The following is a 25641-nucleotide window of genomic DNA, read 5'->3' as shown; positions in this document are numbered from 1 at the left end:
CATGTTGTCCTTCCTGGCCCCTGCTCTTGCTATCCTGTTTCTCTACACTCATTGCCATGTGCCACGGGTCCTGACCATGGGCATAACCTTACGTTAAAATGACCCCCTGCTGGTATGGGCAGCACAGCCAATACGTATTTCAATTAGCACTTCAAAATTCTCTCAAAAGATGCAAACTTAAAAGGACACAGCTGAAGCCAGGAGTATCAGCCCAATCCGCAGCCAAGTTTGGCCAGTCACAGTTATGAGCATTTGCATTTTAAAATAGGTGTAATTTTTAGAGGCTGAGAGAGTGCCCATTATCCAACATTAGCGCCCACCTGCACTAAAACTGACCTCCGCACCACATTCAAAGGATCGCCTCATTTGAATTCTGAAAATTTAGCTAGTTTCCATATAAATGCAAATAACCCATGAAATGACTCAAGATACAAACAAAACTTAAATGAAATGATGTTGTGAGGGTGAGATAGAAATAACAAAAGAAAATGGGTTTCTCTGCCAGATAGAGAAATGCGGTATAGCAAGTTGCCTTGATTGTTAATAGGTTACTGTCCAAATGGGTATGCTAGCTTCTTCTATAGGGCACCTAATTACACAAGTTTGTCTCACAATTTACAAGGACAAGCACATTTATAAGCTAAGCTATCAAGAATGCCTGTAATACAGTAAGGTATTAAAAATATTTTCCTTCAAAAAGGCTGACGTCACATAAACAGAGAATTCAAGCCTCGCCATAAAATTAAGAGGAAGAAAGGATGAATAGGTTTTAAAAAAAATAATAATGAAGCCATTGTTTATCATTGTGTGATGTTGAAGGGCTGAATGCACTCTGCTGTTCTTTAAATGTACAGGCAGAATGGGAAGAGGGTGTGCTGGGATGTGGGAGGGAGTTCTTGTTTTATGCAGATGTACACCCCCCCTCCCACATCCCCCTCACAAACATTTGAGTTTCTGTCTCCCTTTGAAGATGCAGTTGGGCACAGTGTGGGCGTGAATACCAGGCCTGCTCACAAACACAAGGAATCAAAAGGAAAATTCTAGACTCACTTGGACTGATGATAATTTCTGATTTTTCCAGAAAAGGGTGGCCTATATAATCCTCCATTGAAACTATTCCTACAGAAATGTATGGCTGCTTGGGTGGGCATATTACAGGCAATAAGACGAGACAAACTACCACACACACCACACACACACAGATGAAAATATGCAAAAACAGACACACATACCCACCCACACACACACACACAACAGACGACAAATATGGACTAATCTTTCTCTCAGGCTTTTCACTAATGACAGAGGAATAACCTGCAGGGGCTAAGAGCAGGAGAAGGCTTAGAGGAATTAGAGTGAGAGAGTGTGTGAGAGAGAGAGAGAGAGAGAGATGGATGACTGACACAGCAGTATGTACACAGAGGATGGGGGAGAGGGAGAGAGAGAGAGAGAGGGGGGGGGGGGGGGGGGGAGGAAAACAGGTGCACAGGGCGGGCTCACTGACCGTAGAGTTGAACCTCAGGTGGCAGATGTTGCAGGAGATGACCTGCTTCTTCTTAAGAGGCTGGGGAACCCCGAATGTGTGGTTGATCACTGCTTTCTGGACTGGGTCCATCTGAGACAGGCAGGAGACCCATTACCATCACATTTTATTTAGCAGATGCTTTTATCCAAAGACAATTACAAAAAAGTGCATACTTTAGAGATGACTAAAGTGAAAATCCCCTGTTCATGGTCCTTCAGCTTTCTCGGTTTACTGATATATAGCACCGTATTGGGGGGTGTAAAGTGTTTAAGACATTCTGGCTGGCAAAAAAACCCAAAAGTTAAATCACCTCCAGCAGTCTAATCAGAACACAGAGAAGCTGCCATCAGTAGAATGTTACAGGGCTAATGAGACATTAGTAACACTACCACCCCACAGGAGAGTGACACTACTGCCCCACAGGAGAGTAACAGTACTGCCCCCAGGAGAGTGACACTACTGCCCCACAGGAGAGTAACACTACTGCCCCACAGGAGAGTAACACTACTGCCCCACAGGAGAGTAACACTACTGCCCCACAGGAGAGTAACACTACTGTCCCACAGGAGAGTAACACTACTGCCCCACAGGAGAGTAACACTACTGTCCCACAGGAGAGTGACACTACTGCCCCACAGGAGAGTAACACTACTGCCCCACAGGAGAGTGACTCTACTGTCCCACAGGAGAGTAACACTACTGCCCCACAGGAGAGTAACACTACTGTCCCACAGGAGAGTGACTCTACTGTCCCACAGGAGAGTAACACTACTGTCCCACAGGAGAGTGACACTACTGCCCCACAGGAGAGTGACACTACCGTCCCACAGGAGAGTGACACTACCGCCCCACAGGAGAGTGACTCTACTGTCCCACAGGAGAGTAACACTACTGCCCCACAGGAGAGTGACACTACTGTCCCACAGGAGAGTGACTCTACTCTCCCACAGGAGAGTGACACTACTGCCCCACAGGAGGTGACACTACTGCCCCACAGGAGAGTAACACTACTGCCCCACAGGAGAGTAACACTACTGCCCACAGGAGAGTCACTCTACTGTCCCACAGGAGAGTAACACTACTGTCCCACAGGAGAGTAACACTACTGCCCCACAGGAGAGTGACACTACTGTGCCACAGGAGAGTGACACTACCGCCCCACAGGAGAGTGACTCTACTGACCCACAGGAGAGTAACACTACTGCCCCACAGGAGATGACACTACTGCCCCACAGGAGAGTAACACTACTGCCCCACAGGAGAGTGACTCTACTGTCCCACAGGAGAGTAACACTACTGCCCCACAGGAGAGTAACACTACTGCCCACAGGACAGTCACTCTACTGTCCCACAGGAGAGTAACACTACTGCCCCACAGGAGAGTAACACTACTGCCCACAGGAGAGTCACTCTACTGTCCCACAGGAGAGTAACACTACTGTCCCACAGGAGAGTGACTCTACTCTCCCACAGGAGAGTGACACTACTGCCCCACAGGAGAGTGACACTACTGTCCCACATGAGAGTGACACTACCGCCCCACAGGAGAGTAACACTACTGCCCCACAGGAGAGTAACACTACTGCCCACAGGAGAGTCACTCTACTGTCCCACAGGAGAGTAACACTACTGTCCCACAGGAGAGTAACACTACTACCCCACAGGAGAGTGACACTACTGTGCCACAGGAGAGTAACACTACTGTCCCACAGGAGAGTAACACTACTGCCCACAGGAGAGTCACTCTACTGTCCCACAGGAGAGTAACACTACTACCCCACAGGAGAGTGACACTACTGTGCCACAGGAGAGTAACACTACTGCTGACAGGAGAAGATAATGAATGTGGTAAGCCACTGAGCCATGGTTCTGATTAATTCTGCACCACTTGATGGCTTCTTGCTTGATGCTTTGTGTGGTTCGCACCCCAATGTCATTAAACCCATCGTGACTGAACTTGAGAACCCGTTGTACCTGTTTACTGAGTTGGTTTAAAATATCAAATTATCACCTTGAAGTTCACAATTTACTCCTGTGTTCCTTCTATATTCAGCTGCACCTACAGATTCCTCACACACTGAAGAATGAATTTACCAAAATATCTGTGTATTCTGGTTCCCTGCTGCTCTAAATTAATAAATAAATGCGAGTTTTTTTTTGTACCCTTATTGTTGCCTGCAAACCATTTCTTATGGACTACTATAACCACTGGCTTTGCGCAACACTCTTCTGTGGTTGAGAGAAATGGTATCAGTCTTCTACAGACTGCTCTCTACAAAGGTTAGCAGAGCGACTGCTAGCATGTGAAGCAAGGTAGAGACCGTGTGCCACTGTCTCTATGGCAGCCAACCGTCAAATCATACGAGTCACCCTAAACCCAGGTCAAATACATAATTGCTTTGGATTCAAATATAATTTTCTAGGCTTTACTGAGTCTGAGCTTGCCTAGTGTATTGAAACCTATGAAACACTATGAAAATCTGCAAACCCCACCTTCTGGTCCTCTTGGTTAGTGGAATTGCACCGGGCAAGATCAATCGAGCTCATAAAAGCATTTGAATCCTGAAACAATTACTTATTTGACCCAGGTCTGGTCAGCATGGAGGGGGGGGGGGGCAGCCAGGAAGAGTGGGACTCACCGTGCTGAAATTTGGGAAGAGGCTGAGTGGGGAGGAGTTGTTGAGGGGAAAGGGAAGGAAGGACTTGAGGTCCAGCTGAGATTGGAGAGGGGGGCGTCCAGGGACGGGCAGAGATGCCAGGAGGGGGCTGCTCTGGGTGGGGCTACCTTCACGGGAGAAAAAACACAGAGGAACATTTTCAGTAAGATTCACTGACGACAGAAGAGGCGCCACTTAAATGACCCAATGAGACGGCTTTCTGGAAAATGAAGCCGTCTCAAGACTTCACCTGTAGTAGTTTTTTTTCGGTTTTACTTAGACCTACTGCTTTTGTCTGCAATAATTCAATTCAATTTCAATTAAATTTTATTCGTACGGCACTTTTCACACAACACTGTCACAAAGATGCTTTACAGGGCAATAGAAGAGGAACAAACAGGCCTGATAGGTAAAATAAAATAAAAATAACTAGCTTTAGAGCTTATCCTCCACTGGTTACTGAGGTGTAGAATGGGTATTATAGAAATGTATCAATCAAATCCAATAGGTTGATTGGGTAACAGTTATAATATGCACATAGGAGTGGCAGTGAAGTAGGTGTCATGTACAGCTTCCATTACTGCGTGAACATGCCAGGAGGCTTGTAGGACGTGTCACTGTTCATTTGCATTCTCAGTATACGTTTGGCGTGTTAATATCGCACCACCACCCTCCTGCATCAACTGTTTAGTGAAGGGGTGTCCAATCTCACCCAAGAGGGGCTGGTGTGGAAACGGGGTTTTATTCTAACCCGGCACTATGACACTGAATTCTATTTTTAACGTTGCGAGGATTCGGTCTTTGTGTTAATGCATGCACGCAAGCACACTGTATATGCACACACAGTCATGTAGACCTGCACATCACATTACATTTTATTTATTCAAAGCAAAGTACAGATAAATACATATCAAGGTTATTATAACAAACTACAGAACAGGTTGGATAAGCTACAATTCACAAAGAATCAGTTCTACAGCCATGGACGTTATATCCAGTACACATATACAATATGAATACAATACAACTGAAGCAGTCTTAGACTAGACTTCAAAGTACAACATGGGGCGAAAGAATTCAGACATGTGAAACAAGTAACACACATGCACACACAAAGTCATGCATACCCACACACACACACACACACACACATATGCATGACTGTGTGTGTGTGTGTGGGTATGCATGACTTTACTTGTTTCACATGTCACACACACACACACACACACACACAGTCATGCATACCCACACACACACACACACACACAGTCTTGCAAACACACACACACACACAGTCTTGCAAACACACACACACACACACACACACACACATAATTATGCATACCCACACACACACACACGCGCACACACACACACGCGCGCACACGCACACACTCACACACACACACTTGAGCAGTCATTTAATTGCTGAATTAGAACCCAAAGGGAACGCGAGGCATCAGATTTCAGATGGACTGGGGTTGTAGAGATTTCCAATTTTCCGCATGGCTAAGCTTAAGCACTCTCCTGGGGGGGAGGGGCTGTTTGGAGGATCAACAGATCAATCACGGGGGTGTCACCGCCGGGTCGCCCAGCCCACACACACTGAGCACACAACAGGAGCAGAGACCATGAGCCCCACTGAGCACCAACAGTGGCCAGGAACGCTGAACACGTAGAGCCAGCGGTAACATACTGAACGCATTGAGCCAACAGTGGCACTGAACACGTAGAGCCAGCGGTAACATACTGAACGCATAGAGCCAACAGTGGCACTGAATGCATAGAGCCAGCAGTAACATACTGAACGCATTGAGCCAACAGTGGCACTGAATGCATAGAGCCAGCGGTAACACACATAACGCATAGAGCCGACAGTAACACACTGAACGCATAGAGCCAGCAGTAACACACTGAACGCATAGAGCCAGTGGTAGAACTGAACGCATATAGCCAACAGTGGCACTGAACGCATAGAGCCAGCGGTAACACACTGAACGCATAGAGTCAGCGGTAACATACTGAACGCATAGAGCCAACAGTGGCACTGAATGCATAGAGCCAGCAGTAACATACTGAACGCATTGAGTCAACAGTGGCACTGAATGCATAGAGCCAGCGGTAACACACAGAACGCATAGAGCCAACAGTAACACACAGAACGCATAAAGCCAGCGGTAACACACTGAACGCATAGAGCCAGTGGTAGCACAGAACGCATAGAGCCAACAGTAGCACTGAACGCATAGAGCCAACAGTGGCACTGAACGCATAGAGCCAGCAGTAGCACTGAACGCATAGAGCCAGCGGTAGCACTGAACGCATAGAGCCAGCGGTAGAACTGAACGCATAGAGCCAGTGGTAGAACTGAACGCATATAGCCAGTGGTAGAACTGAACGCATAGAGCCAGTGGTAGAACTGAACGCATAGAGCCAGTGGTAGAACTGAACGCATAGAGCCAGTGGTAGCACAGAACACATAGAGCCAACAGTAGAACTGAACGCATAGAGCCAGCGATAAGACTGAGTATGAAGCCAGTGGTAGTGTGTGGTATCTTGTGTCTACAGTGTGAACTCTAACAGATGAGAACCATATGTACTCTGCAAGAGTTGATGTAACACTGAACAATTTACTGTGTAGAACTGCTGGTCGAGCTGGCAGCGCACTTTATAAAAGCATCAGCTAAAAAAACTCATTATTTTAATGCAGAGCACGTAGAACACTCAGCTTTCGCTGGTTTTAAGACACAGTACATGCCTGCCTTCACTGAGGGTCAGCCAGGTTTGATGTGGAAAACCGGTGGACTGTGGTAACAGCACGGGTAGGTCTGCTGGCATTTGTGGCTACTGGGCGCCGACAACTCTGCTCAAGTCAAACGGGTCATTGGATGCACCGCGGAGAGGCTGGGGGGCCCGGAGGAATGTTTTGGGGCGCGTGCCACACTCCAGGGCCCCCGATGGAGCAGCCCGCCTCTCACAGCTCACAGACGGAGCGGCGAGCCGCACTGTTACTGTGGGCAACAGCCTATTTAAGTCAAGCACATCAATTACAGTCACAAGGCAGAGAGGAACAGAACAAAGACGACTCACAGCACAGCTCTTCTGCACGGCCAGTGAAACAAGCTGAATGCAAGGAGAGATGGAGACTGATCCACCCTTTTAAAGCAGTGAATCACAGGCTAACCTACTCTGATAAAGCAGTGAATCCGAGACTAACCTACTCTGATAAAGCAGTGAATCCGAGACTAACCAACTCTGATAAAGCAGTGAATCAGAGACTAACCTACTCTGATAAAGCAGTGAATCCGAGACTAACCAACTCTGATAAAGCAGTGAATCAGAGACTAACCTACTCTGATAAAGCAGTGAATCAGAGACTAACCTACTCTGATAAAGCAGTGAATCAGAGACTAACCTACTCTGATAAAGCAGTGAATCAGAGACTAACCTACTCTGATAAAGCAGTGAATCAGAGACTAACCTACTCTGATAAAGCAGTGAATCAGAGACTAACCTACTCTGATAAAGCAGTGAATAAGAGACTAACCTACTCTGATAAAGCAGTGAATCAGAGACTAACCTACTCTGATAAAGCAGTGAATCATAGACTAACCAACTCTGATAAACAGTGAACCAGAGACTAACCTACTCTGATAAAGCAGTGAATCAGAGACTAACCAACTCTGATAAAGCAGTGAATAAGAGACTAACCTACTCTGATAAAGCAGTGAATCAGAGACTAACCTACTCTGATAAAGCAGTGAATCATAGACTAACCAACTCTGATAAACAGTGAACCAGAGACTAACCTACTCTGATAAAGCAGTGAACCAGAGACTAACCTACTCTGATAAAGCAGTGAATCAGAGACTAACCAACTCTGATTAAACAGTGAAGCAGGGACTCTGATGATGATTTTCATTAAGCACAGTGAGGTTCTGGGCCATGAGAAACAGTTTTTCTGTTCACAAACTGTCAGAGACAGAGACAGTACACACTAACACACACAGAGCATATCCCTGCACACTAACACGGGTTTGGGATGCTGTTGATGTGAGATTAAGGGAGGCGAGAGACCCAGTTATCTTCTTCTGTGCCGCAGGCTGTTAAATCGTAGCTTTGTTGTACGTCTGATAAGCAAGTGCAGACACTCTAAAAGCACGCAAGCCACTTGGCCTTCTCTTTTTGTGGGAGAAGAGAGTAGCAGAAGTTTGTAAAAGTCATATGTTGATTAGTATGTTTTACGAAAAAAAACAACATTTTTTTACATGATTATGGTGTACACACAGTAAATTCAATTCAAAAACTCAAAAACTCAAAATTAGTAAAAACAAACAAGATACACATATGGAGTACACATAACTTTCAGATAAACTCAAAATCCATCCATCCATCCATTATCTGAACCCGCTTATCCTGAACAGGGTCGCAGGGGGCTGGAGCCTATCCCAGCATACATTGGGCGAAAGGCAGGAATACACCCTGGACAGGTCGCCAGTCCATCGCAGGGCACACACACCATTCACTCACACACTCATACCTACGGGCAATTTAGACTCTCCAATCAGCCTAACCTGCATGTCTTTGGACTGTGGGAGGAAACCGGAGTACCCGGAGGAAACCCACGCAGACACGGGGAGAACATGCAAACTCCGCACAGAGAGGCCCCGGCCGACGGGGATTCGAACCCAGGACCTCCTTGCTGTGAGGCGGCAGTGCTACCCACTGCGCCATCCGTGCCGCCACTAAACTCAAAATGACAAAATATTTTAGTTTATTAATGATTCAATGGAATTAACCACAATCATACATTTATTTAATAAAAAAATACATTTCACCAAAATCAAGGTTGGTAACCCTGGTTTAGGACTTTTAGGTTCATCCACAGCACAGAGTGATGAACAACAAGGGACTGAACATCCAATTCCCACCCTAATTTGTTGCCCACCAGGCGTTGCCATCCTGCTTGTTTCACTCCGTACCCAAGCGTACAGCCAAGCTTGCGTAGCATTATGTCGGGGTAAGACCTTTCATATGTGGGTTTGGCACGCAGTCCAATGTCACCCGATCACCAATCAGGGGTCGCTTTAGACCGATGAAACATGGACCCCTCACCGACTGAAACCTTCCATACTCAGGGTGAGCTACCACATATTGTTATGCTGATAATATCACTTGTATATATAATAATATATTATAAAAAGTTTGTATTAAATTAGAAAATAATACAAAGCAGAAGCATTTTCTCGTACTTTTATATATTTTTTCAACTTTTGTTATTTTACTACGTAATATACATTGAACTAAAACAGTAAGGATTTACAGCAGAGGTCTGATGCAGATTCTTTACAAAGGGTATGTTGACTGCCAGCTGCCATTCTAAGACGGTTCCCGTCCTAGCCCTCACATCGCTAACGGTTGATCATTTTTAACTGTCTGGTTTTCTCCAACTTCTGCCTCCTCGTAAGGTAATCCTATGTCACGTGTTAGACAAATAATAGAACTGCCATTAACACATTTTGCCACCGAAGCTGCCAAAAACAACTTGGCACCAGGCAGATCTGAGAGCTGCGATTAGCACAGCATGCCAAATTTCAACCGCTGCTGTGCTGCTTCTGATCTGCCTTGCATATCAAGTGCCAATTTGCTAAGCTATTAAAACACTTCAGAATAATACAGTATCAGGACTCTGCGAGCCAGAAAGTGCCCTTTGAATCCCCAGACCCCCTTTGCCCTCATGACTGTGTTTCCTGTACTCTGGTAAAGAAAGAGTAACACTTTAAAGAGCCCGCTGTAGAGTGCAAATTTTCCAAAGCTTATGAACTGAAAATTGGACTGTGGTTTGAGCAGATAAGATCTCCCTTAATGGACTCCCACTCATTGGCTAGCTAGAGAACAGCAGCTTTAATCTTTGCACCTCTCCTGGTGCAGAATTGGCCCTTTTCAGTGAAAATCTCCCCCATTCTGTCACCTCCATTATACTTATCATTACCGTGCTGGCTCCTGATAAACAGCCCTGTTTAACTTTGGCCTCAAAGGCTGAGAAAAAGAACACAAGTTCTTAAAAATGCTCCCATGGAGGAATGCGTTGTGGTTTGGAGGAAAAGCAATTAACAGGAAGTGGACTCGTTGGGAGCAATAGGGGGTGAGGTGTCTTGCTCAGGGACACTTTGATGCACCCAGTGCAGAGGATCAAACCAGCAACCGTCTGACGGCCAGACAACCGCTCTTACTCAAATTATAATACTGTCTGAACCCAGTGAATGTGCCAAAGGCCTGAGATTAAATGATAAAATGTTGAAAAATGCAGACCAGGGTTTATTGGTACATTACAGTGTAGGCATTTAATGTAACTGGTATGAAGAGAATTCAGTGGCACTATTATTTACACGTGTTTTCCACATCGTTAGCGTATTTTGTGAATTGTCAAGCCTAATCCACACACGATTTCCGAAGCGTATGTGTATTTTGTGAATTGCTGAACACAAAAAAAAAGCAATAAATGTTGTTGTAGCCCTAGGGCCCACGTAGTCTTGATCCGGTCCTGGAGATCAGTAGCATGATACACCCCCACAAATACAAACTATCTTCCCCCCGCCCAACCTCACGGGCAGGCACGAGCCGCGGTACACGGCATTAGGCCTCACTGCTGTTTAACCTCAAACAACTACATTACATTACATTAATGGCATTTGGCAGACGCTCTTATCCAGAGCGACGTACAGTTGATTAGACTAAGCAGGAGACAATCCACCCCTGGAGAAATGCAGGGTTAAGGGCCTTGCTCAAGGGCCCAACGGCTGTGCGGATCTTACTGTGGCTACACCGGGGATCGAACCACCAACCTTCTGTGTCCCAGTCCCAGTCATATACCTTAACCACTACGCTACAGGCCTCCAGCACTTTAACCACAGAACCACATTGCTCTGAACGTGAGCCACATTACCTCAGTACCTCCTACTTGGTGGGTTGTGCTTCGCATCCTTGAGTAGCCATTTTCCCCTGATTAGATGTTTAAAATATATTTGATTCTGAGGAGGCTTTCTCCGTTCTCCATTCCGGAGCGAGTCGAACACCTCGCGGCGAACCGCTGACTGCTAGTGGAATAGACCTCCCAAAATCGATCCCGATTGGCCAGCGGGGCTCTGTGTAACATTTTACCTTTTCCGTCAATTAGCGCACGCTCTCCTCGGTCCGTGGCCCACCAGCTGAGCTGCCAGACTGCGGAGTCGGATGTGGACACTTTGTGCGTGACTGCTGCAGGGAGGCCGTAGATACCCCATCGACCGGAGTAGTCCCTGCGTCACGGCCGGTGATAATACCCCCAAATAAGAACCGCCCGGTCAGTGGTAGGCCTCCACAACAGGACCAGGGTATAATGACACACAAAGGAGCCCCTACACACTGAGTCCTAAAAGCAAGAGCCACCACCTGACTGCAAAAATGAAATATGCTCTGAATGTACCCCGGTTTCCTCCGTGATTCCACCCAGCCCATTTAAAAAAGGAGAGATTAAATATAAAGGACAAAGGACGTAATTACTAGAATGTCAATGAAGGTGTCCGAGCTGATTCTTTAATCCTCTCCCACACTGATGAAAATTCTCTTATGGATTTAAAAGTTTTGAAAGTGAGAAACAAATACTTTTCCGATTAACATTTTCATTACTTTTATATTCATCGGAAATAATTTGATATGGTAGCTGTGGTGTTCCTTTATGGCAAATACCCATCATGAAATAACTGCAAATCTAAATGGTTGGCATTTATTTAGCACCTTTATCCAAAGGGCTGTACAATTCTCATTCACCCATTCATACACACACTCACACACCAACGGCGAATGGCTGCCATGCAAGGCACCAACCAGCTCATCAGGAGCGCCGGACGACTGCTGTTACTACCTGTGCCAATGTTGCCCCTGAAGCTATATGTTGGTGCCTTGCATGGCAGCCAATCGCCGTTGGTGTGTGAGTGTGTGTGAGTGTGAATGGGAGAATGAGAAGCATCAATTGTACAGCGCTTTGGAAAAAGGCGCAATATAAAAGCCAACCATTTACCATTTATAAGCAGAACTGTGTATGAATACATTACTATGTATGAAATATGGAAATATCGGTATATGTTTTAACATGACTGTACTAATGGTGTTTGATTAATTCAGATTTCAGACAGTTATGTTTTCCAAGAACATCAGCTCAATAAACAAATTGTACTTTAAATGTCAGCGGTGACGTCACATTGTGTAGTGGATACATGCTCAGCTCCTGTCTCTGAGCCCATTTCATTATTGGCATTTGGCAGACGCTCTTATCCAGAGCGACGTACAGTTGATTAGACTAAGCAGGAGACAATCCTCCCCTGGAGCAATGCAGGGTTAAGGGCCTTGCTCAAGGGCCCAAAGAGAACCACCGACCTTGCGTATCCCAGTCATTCACCTTAACCACTACGCTACAGGCGGCCCTAATTTCATGACATCACCACACAGCACTCTTAGCAAGCAGAAACTCCAGGTCTGTCCATTCATTGGCCTTACATTAATTACAAATGATGTGCATTCTCCAGTTCCCTGGTACCCCCTGCTGTAAAATCCAGCTATGCCAGCTTGAGAATTGAGCTGGTCAGGCTGATCATGAGCTGGTCTAGCTGAGTATGAGCTGGTCAACCAGCTAGTGCTGGTAGTTTGTCTGAGTTAGCTACCAGCTGTTTCAAAACATAACTTGAGCAGGTCAAATCATGTCAAGCTGGGAGCTGGTCTGAACTGGTCAACGAGCTAAGCCACGTCGAGCTGGGAGCTGGTGTGAATTGGTCAACCAGCTACCAGCTGTTTCAAAAACCAAGTTGAGCTGTTTCCAGCAGGGCCCACTCCTTTTCCCTCCCCAGATCAAATTAACGAGTGTTCCCTGTTGGGTATAAATATACAGGTAGCGAACAAAATATTTAAACACCTTCTCCTTCTTGCACCTACCTTGGCCCTTAGTGAGAGGCTATTTATGTACTGGCTACTATTACTGACTCCTACGCCCAAACCTTTCTAATGCGCCTTTGCAAGTCGCTCTGGAAAAGTGCATCTGCTGAATGGCTAATGTAATGTAAATGGGTAGATGAGGGGCAGGTAGGGTGCAAAGCAGAGGCTGGAACAGAGCCATGACTCATCCGTAAATCTGCAAACAACATCCCAGCATGCACTGGGTCAGGTAAAAATGCTGGACTCTCCAGGCTTCATTGCTTATAATTGTGGCTAGCAGAGCTGAGAGGAAGACCTCACTGGCTTTGAACGAGGGATGATCGCTGTTTGGGGTTTGGAGATGACTCACAATGTGCAGTGCATACAGCAGAAACCCTTTGAAGAGTTGGTGTTAATGCTATAGTGCTACATGGATAGCGAATAATGTATGATAAAATATACATTAAAATTAATAATAATTATGATTATTATTATTATTTCACTCAATGTACTGTACTTCTCAACTTCCTCTACCACTTCATTTAATACCCCCTCTTCCTCCTCCTCCTCACTCCACTCTACCGGTGAGATACTTCTGCGCTTCCCAAATAGTCTTCCCGATAGTCAATTTACAACCCGGAGTTTTCCCAGCAATACGAGCTGAAATATAGAGGCCGCAAACAAAGAGGAACTCTCGCCTGTCGCTGAGAGTCTTTCAAAAGTCTTTCAAAACCCGTCCTGGGAATTCTCCAGAAGACCGGCTGCAGGCTGCAGACTCTCACATGGCAGGCGTGCCCGCGAGCGCTAGCCTGCCTTCCGGCCAGGGTGCTCCGAGAGGCTGCCTCTCATCAAAGAGTGCGGTTCCCTCAGGTAGCGCGAGCCCTTCTGGGCGACTGCACCCAAAATGAACATCTGTATCGCTCCCTCTCTGTTCTCTCCATGAAGAGCGCTTTAACGGAGACAGCTGCTGCTCTGTGTATAGCTGTGCTTTGGAACTCATCCGGCATCTTCAAAGTATCATATACATGTTTATTCATTCTGGAAGGACGATTGGATCAAACAAAATGTTATGCAAATATATGAGGGTGTACAGATTTCATTTTCAGCCACATCCGACAATGGATGAAAGCGATAGATGTAGTGCCGTATACCTGAATGCGATGCGATTATACTTCAATGTCTGATCGCTCAGAAATGTGTCGTGTCACAAGTGCCGATAGTTCCACATAATCACAATAGAGAAATATAATACTACAAAAGATATTAACAGGAAATACATCGAAGTAAATATAAAAAACATTAAAACATGTCAACAAAACAAGCATAGACCATGTATTGTATTAAACATGTGAACAAACATACAGTAGACCATATAACTGTCTAATGCAGAAATTCAAAATTATGTACCCTTACTAGACCTATCATTTAGCACTTGAATATACATTGGAATAAAAGAGCATTTATACCTTTTCTGTTGATACTTTGGCACCCTATACCTCCTCCCTAATGGCAATAATTGGGACTCAGAGTATCATACGGCAGTTGAAATTGTACTTCCCTCTAGGGTCTTTCAGCGAACTTATCCCTGATTATGGGTATGCACTTTGTTGTACGTCGCTCTGGATAAGAGCGTCTGCCAAATGCCAATAATGTAATGTAATGTAATGTGAACTATCACTGATAATATTGTCTGCCAATCTAAATATTTTCTGATTGTACTCCTTTGAAATACCTTTATGACTGGACCCCCCCACAATCTTTGAGCACAAATTAAAAAGTATGAGGCTTTGATTTAAGTTCTCAGTAGTACTGAGATACTACTATACCAAGCTGTAACATCATACAGAAATATGCTTTGAATAACCAAACTGTAAAATAATGATTAAAACTGCTTGCTTGCTCCAAAGGATCTCAGTTTATAAAGAAAGTAAATGCGTTGCTGCATTCAGTAAGTCAATTTGAGTCAATTTGTGGAGTCCATCATAGCGTGCAGTCCACATACTGTAAACCACCCTGATTAAATTTTGTTCTTGTTTAATCTTCTGATTATGAATTGCCACTGGAGGGGCATAATAGTAATATACAGTAATAACAATTGTGTGGGTGAGACAGAGAATCATTAGCTAGACCACGACCAAACATTTGCTTTTGTTTGTTTTCAGTACCAAGTGTGTCTTGGCCCCGTCCACTTCTCCGCCTTATGTTCCTGTCAGCCATTCTGCCACTCCCTGCTGCTGATTCAATCATTACTCACAAGCCTTGGTCAATTCCCTGCTCACCTGCCCCGTTCTTCTACTTTTCTGACTTGTTACATACGGCCTGTTTTTTGGACTAAGATTTTGCCTGCCGTCTTGAATTTTTTTGCCTACCTTACCTGAACGCTTGTTGATACATCTGCTTGTTTTTTGACTTTGCATTCTGCCTGCTGTTTTGGATTGTTTGCCTGCCTTGGCTCTTGTTAATAAATCACCAGTTGATTTCACTCTGGTCTGCGATTGGGTCCTCACTACCACAAACCCTGACAGTTTAAACTAATAGTACATAGTACTAACTAACTAACTATACTCACTAACCACGTATATAAGGTACCCATTGGAAGCAAAGCATGGAGGGTTCAAGGGTTCTTTGTTGAGCAAAACGGTTCTTTGTCTGGGGGCTTACACACCTACGATAGTGGGTTCCATAAAGAACTGAAAAGCATTCCTCAATGCAGACAAGCCTTTTTTGTGTAAGGTGACCCCAGGCTATTGGAAACACGCAATTGGATCCAGTAAAGCCAGCAGCATTCATAAATTGCATAGCTGGCAACTATACTATGCAAAATAATTTAGCCATCAATTATAATGGCAGAAAAGGAAATACTGTATGTTATGCTACAGTGCTAGCTGCTGTACATACAGCAAGCTCCAATTGAAATCATTAATACTAATAGCATATATGATATAACTCACCTATGCGGTACACAAATATATAACCACTATGCTTCAAATCTCACCTTCTGAAAACAACTAGAGTATGGCCATCCTCCAATCCCACCCAAAAAAATCACAGGCAAACTAATGGATACAATCCATGTGCCACGTTGGGAAAATGTGTAATCTAATAAGCCTTGATGTTTTATTCATGTATAATATGGGTTATGCAATGCTGCCGAAAACCCATTACTAAAAGTTAAATTGAACAGCGAATGAGTTATTTTTATCAACTCTGAGCTGTAATTGTTTCAGATATGCACAATGCATCAGCTTAGTGCTGCAATAATTGGTTGTGAGCAACAAGATTAATCTGCAGAGGCACATCTGTGTGACTTCATTTACTGCTTTTATTGTAATTCATTATGGCCGGCAGCCTGATTTATTAAACTAATTTAGTCACCTCAAATAACACACACGGCTAAACAAAGGTGAGTGATGATGCTAATGATGGTAGCCAAAAACAAATTGAAATTGCTCTTTAAATACCAAACAAAACTCCTATAAGTGTGCACATAACCATCTGAGATGTGTGACATATATAATCTCAAACACACAGGCACACACTCATACTATGTTAAAGGTACAATAGGTAAGATTTTTGTGTTAAAACATTGTTACAAGACCATTGTAAATCCCTTCCGATCATTGAAAAAGGCTCACTGGCATGCTGACTCACCCTCTGCCTGTTTATAGCCTTTAATTCGGGTTTCAAAATACACAGTTGACTCTGTACCAAAACAATATACCAAAGCTCATTGGTTGAAAATTGGTTCTAATTGCCACAGCCAATGGCGTTTCAACGTCAGCGCGTTCCCAGAGTAGGGAGAGGGATAAACAGTGTTGTGGTTTGAGGGTGTTTGTTGCTGCAATTCCTCTCTTTACCTATTGCACCTAAGATGTTTTCATTAAAAATGCTTTTCTTAAAAACAAAAACAAACAGATAAAGTTTTTCACCCAGTGTCACATTGTGTCTAATCAGAAAGACTTGAAGCCCTCATCCCAGGCCTACCACGATCAAGCAGTACATTCATTAACAGAAATTTAACAAATATTACAAATCAGACTCCTCATTTCCTGCTGACATATGTTCATGTATTCAAAAAGAAACATCTTTAAAAAAATATATGTAAAACTGAGAACCAATTCACAGCCATGACTACAGACCCAGCCGGGTATGAAATCCGGCATTATGAGGACTCTTATCAGCAGGTTTGCAGGTGCTGGCTGAACTACAGTTCCCAGGCCCCCCGGGTCCTCTTGGAACGAGGTCTCCCGCCACATGTGAGCTTCCTGATAAGGCAGAAACTGAGGCGTGAGCAGGGCTAACGCTACACCGTATTCCTGCCATGTAACGTCCGCCGCTAACTGGAACCTGAGCTTTTTAATCATCTCTCTGAAGATGCAAACGTGAAAAAGGAAACTCGCCAGAGGAGAAAGCGACGAGTTTTAAGATTTGCGACCGACAGTCGCAAAAGGAAAGAAAAGGCAAAGCGTTCCTTCTGTGAAATCGTGGGCGTTTTTCAGCGGATATTGCATTTGGGTGAATGAGAGCCACATTGATTGGAGAGAGCAGGAGAGCAGGAGAGCAGGAGAGCAGCTCGTCATCACCAGCAGGGTCTTGCTGCGCTGGCCCTCTCGCGACGCTGCGCCGTACTGATAGGTGTCGTTTTCACACCTTTGCGAGCATGCCGCGTTGGATCCAGGCTAATTACGGATGAATTTAACGGTTTAAAGGCCCCATTGAGCGGATCCTAATTAAACTTCACATTCCAGCTGCTTTCGAAAAATACCCTCCCTTCCTCCCGCCTCCACCCCGCCCTTTGTTGCCATGACAACCGAAGCTAGCCCGCCTCAATCATCTCTGGCTCTGGCGGATGCCCCGGGTTCTGAGGATTCAAGTTTCTTTTATTCTGGAAGCTTCCTCACAGGGTGGCTTCACAGCATAGACGCCACATCCTCATTTCAGGGCATTGAAGTAAAAAGAACTAACACCCAATGTTATAAGGCAGAAAAAGTGAATCCTTCTATTCAGAGAAGTTGTCAGGGAAGAGAACAGAGACACCAAATGCGGCTTGTAGCGTAGTGGTTAAGGTAAATGACTGGGACACGCAAGATTGGTGGTTCTAATCCCAGTGTAGCCACAATAAGATCCGCACAGCCGTTGGGCCCTTGAGCAAGGCCCTTGAAAAAATGCAACCAGGAAGTAAGTAGAGTTGAGGTTTTATTTTCGTAAGTCAACAGACAGAGTTCAATCGGCGGCAAACAATCATAGGAGCGGCAGGCAGAGGCTTGGTCGTTGTCACAGGCAAAAGGCTCGTAAACAGAATAGCAATCTAAGAAGTTCACAGTACAGAATCGGCCTTCAAAAATCATAAGTCTACTAAACCAGAAGTGGGTCGATACACAAAGTAGACAATCAAGAAACCGCTTGAGAGAATGCGGATGACACATAACAATCTAGCAAAGTGACTGTGGAGTCCTACATGTGTATATACGCTGGTGAATAAACTGGAATGACCATCAGGTGAGAGAATAGAAATGAGGAAATAACAAACAGGTGAAACTAATGACTGGAGTGAGGGGTAACATGAACCAACAACGCGAAATAGCACGCAACGCGGTTCGTGATAACGGCAGTGAAAACGGATGAGTGAGAATAAGTGATCTGAAAGATAAAACATTAATGAGGTAAAAACACGGAATGTGACAGAAGCACTGAATCTTCTGCTTGTTTGCTCACACATTGTTCACTACTAGATTCTGTGTGGGACAAGCACTTGGGCCTCGTGCGACCGCACCATCACAAAAACACCGCGTGACAGACGGAGATAGGTATCCCTGAGGGTCTGGGGTAAGTGACAGGTGTGCGGTGTGGCGAGAGCGAGATGAGGGAAAAGGTCACGAGGAAGAGGCGGCCCTGCCGGGGTGTTCATCAGCCCAGACACCGAGTGACATTTTCTCCTAACCTTTCGCTGAACCAGCGAGAGCAGGAGCGTGGATCAGCAGACCTAGCAGATGAGCAGGAGGAACATCCAGGTAGCCCTGGCAGCAGACTGTAAACACAAGCGCTCGAAAGATTTTTCACTTGAAAGAATTGTCGAGAAAAGACACCAGCGGGAGATATCTTGAGTTGGTTGTTTCTTCAATCGCATAAACAGGCAAAGGCTTCGCAGTATTTGTGTGATTGACAGAGTACCAACGGGGAATCTGGGGGAATTCCATCTCCTTTTCTTTAGCCTAGACAAGGCCTTCAATACCCGCGAGCTCAGGACTCAAACATACATTTTCACCTTTTGTGATCACAGGCACGCAAAGAGCTCCTTCGCCATGGAGAATCTAGGCCAAGGGTGTCAGACTCCAGTCCTGAGGTGTCTTCAGGTATTTGCGGTGGTTTCTTTTCAACAAGCGGCCAGTTAAGGCCTTGAGAACATGTGTGTGGACTCTTTATGCAATGAAAGACGAATTCATCACTCGTTCTGAAACACATGAAAAACCAGCAGACACTGCGGCCTTCCAGGACTGGAGTTTGACACCCCTGATCTAGGCCAAACTCCTCAAAACGTCAGAATACAAGTATAGCGTATAACAGTATAACAGTATAGCGATCCCCCTGTGTATACTGGAACCCTCTAGTGATAACTCATTTCCCATAAAGAGCAAATTCTCTAAGGTAAATGGTAAATGGACTGCATTTATATAGCGCTTTTATCCAAAGCACTTTTCCAAAGACAATTGATGCTTCTCATTCACCCATTCACACACACATTGTGCCATGCATGGTGGTTAAGCATCTTGGTCGGGGACAGTTCAACACACCCAGGGTGGGGAATAGAACCGACAGCCCTCCGAGGTGCGTGGATTCTTCTGGAAATCAGTGACTTAAATCAAGCACTTGCACATGCAGGAACACATTACAAACCTGCAGGCATAACAGCCCTCCAAGATTTGAGCTTGAGACCCCTGCCCTGAAGTATTTCCCCATTATTTCTTCTGTACGATTACATTACAGTTATTTAGCTGATGATTTCATCCATACAGTTGATTAAAATAAGCAGGACCAATGTGGGGTTGAGGTGACATTAAAAATCACACCAGTCATGCTGTCACAAAGACCAATGAACTGCCTTTAGAACTTTGAAATGAAGCAAAAAAGGTAGAGCTATGAACATTTTCTTCATTAACAAAGCACCAGGCCTGAGCCGACAATGTCATCATCAGAGTTGACTCCATATCCAGAAGTCAGGCCCCAATAGTCATACCATAGTCAGAAACAGTAACGGAGGCTGCTCTGTGTGGCTGACATGTAGTTTTTGGGTGTTGTTTCGATGTAAAATGGCACATGAACACTGCCATAGAGTGAAGAAGCTGTGTGCTTACCTGCCATCGGACCGTCCAGCTCTTTGGCACACTTGGGCATCGAGGAAAATGAATGAAAACATATTGAGACCAGCTGAACCACAGGCACAGGGGGTAACAGAGAAATGTGAAAAGAATCGCAGGCTGCTGAGTATTGAAGACAATGTAGGGCAGCCTGTAGTGTAGTGGTTAAGGTAAATGACTGGGACCCGCAAGGTCAGTGGTTCGATCCCCGGCGTAGCCACAATAAGATCCGTACAGCCTTTGGGCCCTTGAGCAAGGCCCTTAACCCTACATTGCTCCAGGGGAAGACTGTCTCCTGCTTAGTCTAATCAACTGTATGTCACTTTGGATAAGAGCGTCTGCCAAATGCCAATAATGTAATGCAAAGGAACTGGTCAAGTCAGCTGACAGCATCTCTCTAGCTGCAGGCCAACTGATGTATGGCAAAGATGATAATACTTTGAACATTTTGTAAATAATTCAAATCGAATGGACAGTGGTGATGCCTATACAGGAAAAGGCATTGATAGCTGCCTTTTGGACGTTGAGGTAGAATTCAGCAATATGACTGCAGTCATCTCGGCCAATAGAGGTTACTCAAAGGAAACTCAAAGGACTGATGCTAAATTAAATTCATCAGCATATTTAACCTAATAATCGAATAAAAGAGCAGCGCTCAGACCAACTAAAAAGATTGGAGAGTTTGTGTTTTGCTGTGTAGCACCGTTCCCAGGATCTCAATACCACACCCTGCTTCACCAGGCACACAGTGCAGTCCAAAACAATAAATAGCCAATGCTTCAAATAATTCAGAGCAGGTGCCAAGAACCTGACAACCCCAATGCACTTCAAAAGTAACTTCTTTTCAACCACCATACAAATTACTTTATTACAATGAATTGATTCATTAGCAGGCCTACACACTTGACAAAACTGCCTGTGGATTCCATGATTTTGCAAACTGTTCTTTTGAATTCTTCAGTTACAAACTATGTGAATGATGTATGTCCCCTGTATGAACAAGTTTGTACCAAGGAATGACAGAGGATAGTGTCAAACAATATACCATGATTAAATTCAATCAAAGGTTTAAGCCTTACATGCAATTTCATATCAGTTCATCCATTTTAATCTTTTTTTTAAATTAGCCTATCCCTGCTGCAATCAATTTCAAAATTATGAATAGCCTATTTATTATGTTTTGCACATTCTGTAACTGAACTTTTATACCTGTATGGTAGGTTCCACGTTAAAAAAACAATGACATAGAGCAACACAACAAAGATTTGTGAGGTGCAATGTATTTCTCCTTGTGAAAGCCTCCCAGCAAATGCTGGTTTGTAATTCTGGTGAGTGCAGTCGGTAATTGCAAGCCACGTAATTGCATTCTGAAAAAACAGGCTTCAATTTTCTACTCTCAGAGTTGCAGAGAGACTGAAGCAGTGGGGAGGGAGACACAGCGAGCAACAAAGACAGCCCTTTATTATTTGTTATTTTATTAGCCGAAAATAGCTTTCAGACACTCTCTTTTGAGTAGAGAGCTGCTTCCGTAGCCTACATTCTCCAGTTCCATAGACCAGAGAAACAGCACAGCAGGAAGCGACTTATTCTAAATCAGGTTTTCTTTAACAGTTCCCCCACTACTCTTCTAAATTGGGCCGCAGTCAATGTCACAATTGGTACATTTCCTTAAAAAACGTATTTGCGTAGAGAAGCAAAAATGCAGGGTAATTGTCGTGCTTCCTTGCAGACATTATCTATTTAGTTCACTGAGGCAACCATTGATACGCACATTAGTCAAAAATACAAACTGCATTATCACCCGAGACCAGAATCTAGAGGATCTATTCTCTCCGGTTAAAGTTTCCTTTCCAATTTGCACGGATGTATCTACTTCTCCGGGCTCCGTCCTCAATATCTCACCCAGTCAGTGGCAATGGAGGGCTGGGACCTCGTGTGCAATCCATTTTATTTTAGAGCTTGTTCACAAGCCAGGCTGGCTCTCATTCCACTCGCAGGGAGAGTTACAGTGCCATCGTTGCTGAAACATATTCAAATGGACTTATCAGTAGTCAACGCAGGTTATCATCTTGACATCTGATATGAGTAATCTGATATGAGTAATCACATTTTTATCATGAAATTTGATTAAGTTCTATAAACTGTGCTGTGAGATGATGACCGATTCAGAAATACCAGAATTAGAGGTAAATATGTTTTTCGGACAATTGCATTCTCTTGCCTTGACAGCAGATTGAGAAAATTATAAGGTAGTTGTGACCACTAGGGGCACTACTAAATGGTCATTGAGTGGTTTGGCTTACGCCACCCCACTTTAACTGGATAGGGGATCCCACGCAAGGTTATTCAATTGAATGAGTGGACAGAGACCATCGTTTCAACCATTTATTTTCCTTTTTGCTCAAGGAGCATGCATGTGGAGAGACATACAATGACAAAACAGAGTGAGCTATCCGCCCCACTCAAACTAGCATACAGAGTGAGCTGCCTGTCCCAGTCAAACTAGCATACAGAGTGACCTATCTGCCCCAGTCAAACTAGCATACAGAGTGAGCTGCCTGTCCCAGTCAAACTAGCATACAGAGTGAGCTATCTGCCCCACTCAAACTAGCATACAGAGTGAGCTATCTGCCCCAGTCAAACTAGCATACAGAGTGAGCTGTCTGTCCCAGTCAAACTAGCATACAGAGTGACCTATCTGTCCCACTCAAACTAGCATACAGATTGAGCTATCCACCCCATTCAAACCAGCATACAGAGTGAGCTATCCCCCCAGACACTCCTCAAATTAATATGACAATTCACAAGCAAACACTGCACAAAATACAAGCTTATAAGTAAAACTCAAGGACCCGAAGGAGTCTATACAAGGAGTCTACACAACACAATGAGTCAACACTCAGATAGGCACACCAATGCACAGCAAAACACATAAATAAATTCACACACTCGAGGGGAATAACTAGAGTTTGCCCACTTGCTTGAGTGCTGGAGGGTGATTAATACAGGGGGGTATACCACAATAAATACAAATAACCAACACAAGATATTCAAAGAAAACAGAATACAAACAAACAGAATACGACTTGATGGATGTAAAAAAAAAAAAAAGTGGCTGCAAGCCCAGGCATTCAGAACCTAAACAGAAAAGAAATACCACTAGTAATATAGAACAGGAGTTCGGCAGGTTACATGCACGAACGAAATCATTATGAAACATACACTCGCACCATATCTTTAATTCGATAAATACTTTCAATGTACTTGCACTCATATCACAACAACAAACAATACATCATACCTCATTACACACGGCACACATACCCCATCAAAGGCATCAACAATGGCTGGGATTAAAACGCTCCCTATGTTGGGTGTAACATGAAATGGACTTCATATTCATTATGATTGCAGCATAAAACCATAGAATAAAAACAGGTGCCAGCGTACCATAACAGGACCAAAACTGCAACAGGAAGTGTTGTCTTCTCCTTCATGAAACTCATCAGCGACAGAGAGAGAACCAGAAACATGAATGGGAATAGGGTCTAAACAAGAGAAATAACGGAAATGAGACAGAGATCTAACTTGGTATGAAACTGCACTGACTGCATTAAGCTGCGGACCTACCCAGGTCAGTTTGTCTCGCAGACACCGGCAGCACGCCAAACAAAACACCACAGCCTCGACCGTTCTATTGTCCACGGCAGTGTAACACACCTGCCCATATCATTTCCGCGATGCGGAGGGCGGGACATTCTCTCGCAGGTGAGTCCCGTGACACTGGGTATATTTTAGTTTTTCACACCATTCTTCTCTGTAAACTCCGGAGACTGTTGTGCGTGAAAATCCCAGGAGATCAGTAGTCTCTGAGATAGTCAAACCACACTGTCTGGAACCAGCAATCATGGGGGTGACATTGGCTCAGGAGGTAAGAGCGGTCGTCTGGCAGTTGGAGGGTTGCCGGTTGGCCTGCACAACAACTGAACCTCTTGACCATTTATGCATTGTGTTGCTGATTAGATATTTGCATTAACAGGCTGGTGTACAGGTGTACCTAATAAGGTGGCCACCGATGGTATAAAATGATACCCAATAAAAGTTTTGAGTTCAAGAGTGGTGGTTTGCATTACATTACATTAATGGCATTTGGCAGATGCTCTCATCCAGAGCGACATACAGTTGATTAGACTAAGCAAGAGACAATCCTCCCCTGGAGCAATGCAGGGCTAAGGGCCTCGTCCAAGGGCCCAACGGCTGTGCGGATCTTATTGTGGCTACACCGGGGATCGAAACAACCGACCTTGTGGATCCCAGTCATGTACCTTAACCACTATGCTACATGCCGTTTACGAGATTACGGGGAGTGTTATGGGTACCAGGGTTTGTGTTTACTCTGCAAGGGCAGTATGAGGAAGGGCCGGGTGACAGAGAACTGAAACTCGTCCGTATGAGATGCCCCTGCACAGATATCCAGGGTGACTGTCTGCAATACTCCCCCCATTGGTAGCATCAGCTTTCCAGGGCGGACTGGGCAGCAGAATCACTGGCTTTCTGATGCAGAACGAAGATCCTCCTCATCAGTCTACATTATCTCCACTGCCATACCCACCCCTGAGCACTCCTATCTCATGTAATTAATTATTTTTCTTAAAGGGCATTTTCCCGGTTAGTTTCAATGCATGTTATCTGTATGCATTTACCATTTGAATTAGGGTTCTATCTAGGCATCGGTTAATTTGAATGAATTATTTAGCTGCGCTGTGTATGAGTTTGCTTGATCTGGGAATGTCCTTCGCCAGGTCTGGTTCTGTTATCATCCTAACCCTTATCACCCTAACCCTTATTAAATAAATACAAAAACAATAATAATACATTAAAAAAATAATTGCACTTACGATGACTGTCTTTTTGTTTAGAACAGCTCTTCATGTGTATTTTACTAGTTATGGATTTGATGCTTTTAACCTGTGGAAGAACCTATGCACGTGTGAGTCGCTTTGGATTAAAAGCGTCTGCCATATGACTAAAATGTAAAATGTAAATCTGCTGCTCTTAGATACGGGGATGCAAGTACTTACTGTAATGTATGTTCTCCTACATCGTAAGTCACTGTGGATAAGAGTGTCTCCTAAGCAAATGAATGCAATGCAATGCA

At 44.5% G+C, this 25641-nt stretch overlaps 1 protein-coding gene across 3 annotated transcripts in view; it reads right to left on the bottom strand.

The window, feature by feature from the left end:
* Nucleotides 1-25641, bottom strand: part of LOC133115155 (zinc finger protein 385C-like) — a 115302-nt gene that overhangs the window by 18513 nt on the left and 71148 nt on the right. For all 3 annotated transcript variants that reach the window (XM_061224911.1, XM_061224912.1, XM_061224913.1), the window contains 2 exons: nucleotides 4165-4310; nucleotides 1505-1615 (listed from right to left, as the gene is read on the bottom strand). In XM_061224911.1, coding sequence (XP_061080895.1) covers nucleotides 1505-1615; nucleotides 4165-4310 — 257 coding nt within the window. The remainder of the gene's footprint in view (nucleotides 1-1504; nucleotides 1616-4164; nucleotides 4311-25641) is intronic.

This window comes from Conger conger, chromosome 16 (assembly GCF_963514075.1).
Source record: "Conger conger chromosome 16, fConCon1.1, whole genome shotgun sequence".
NCBI classification, from domain to species: Eukaryota; Metazoa; Chordata; class Actinopteri; order Anguilliformes; family Congridae; genus Conger; species Conger conger.
Note: the sequence above shows the minus strand (reverse complement) of the source record. Positions and strands in the feature narration are given on the sequence as shown.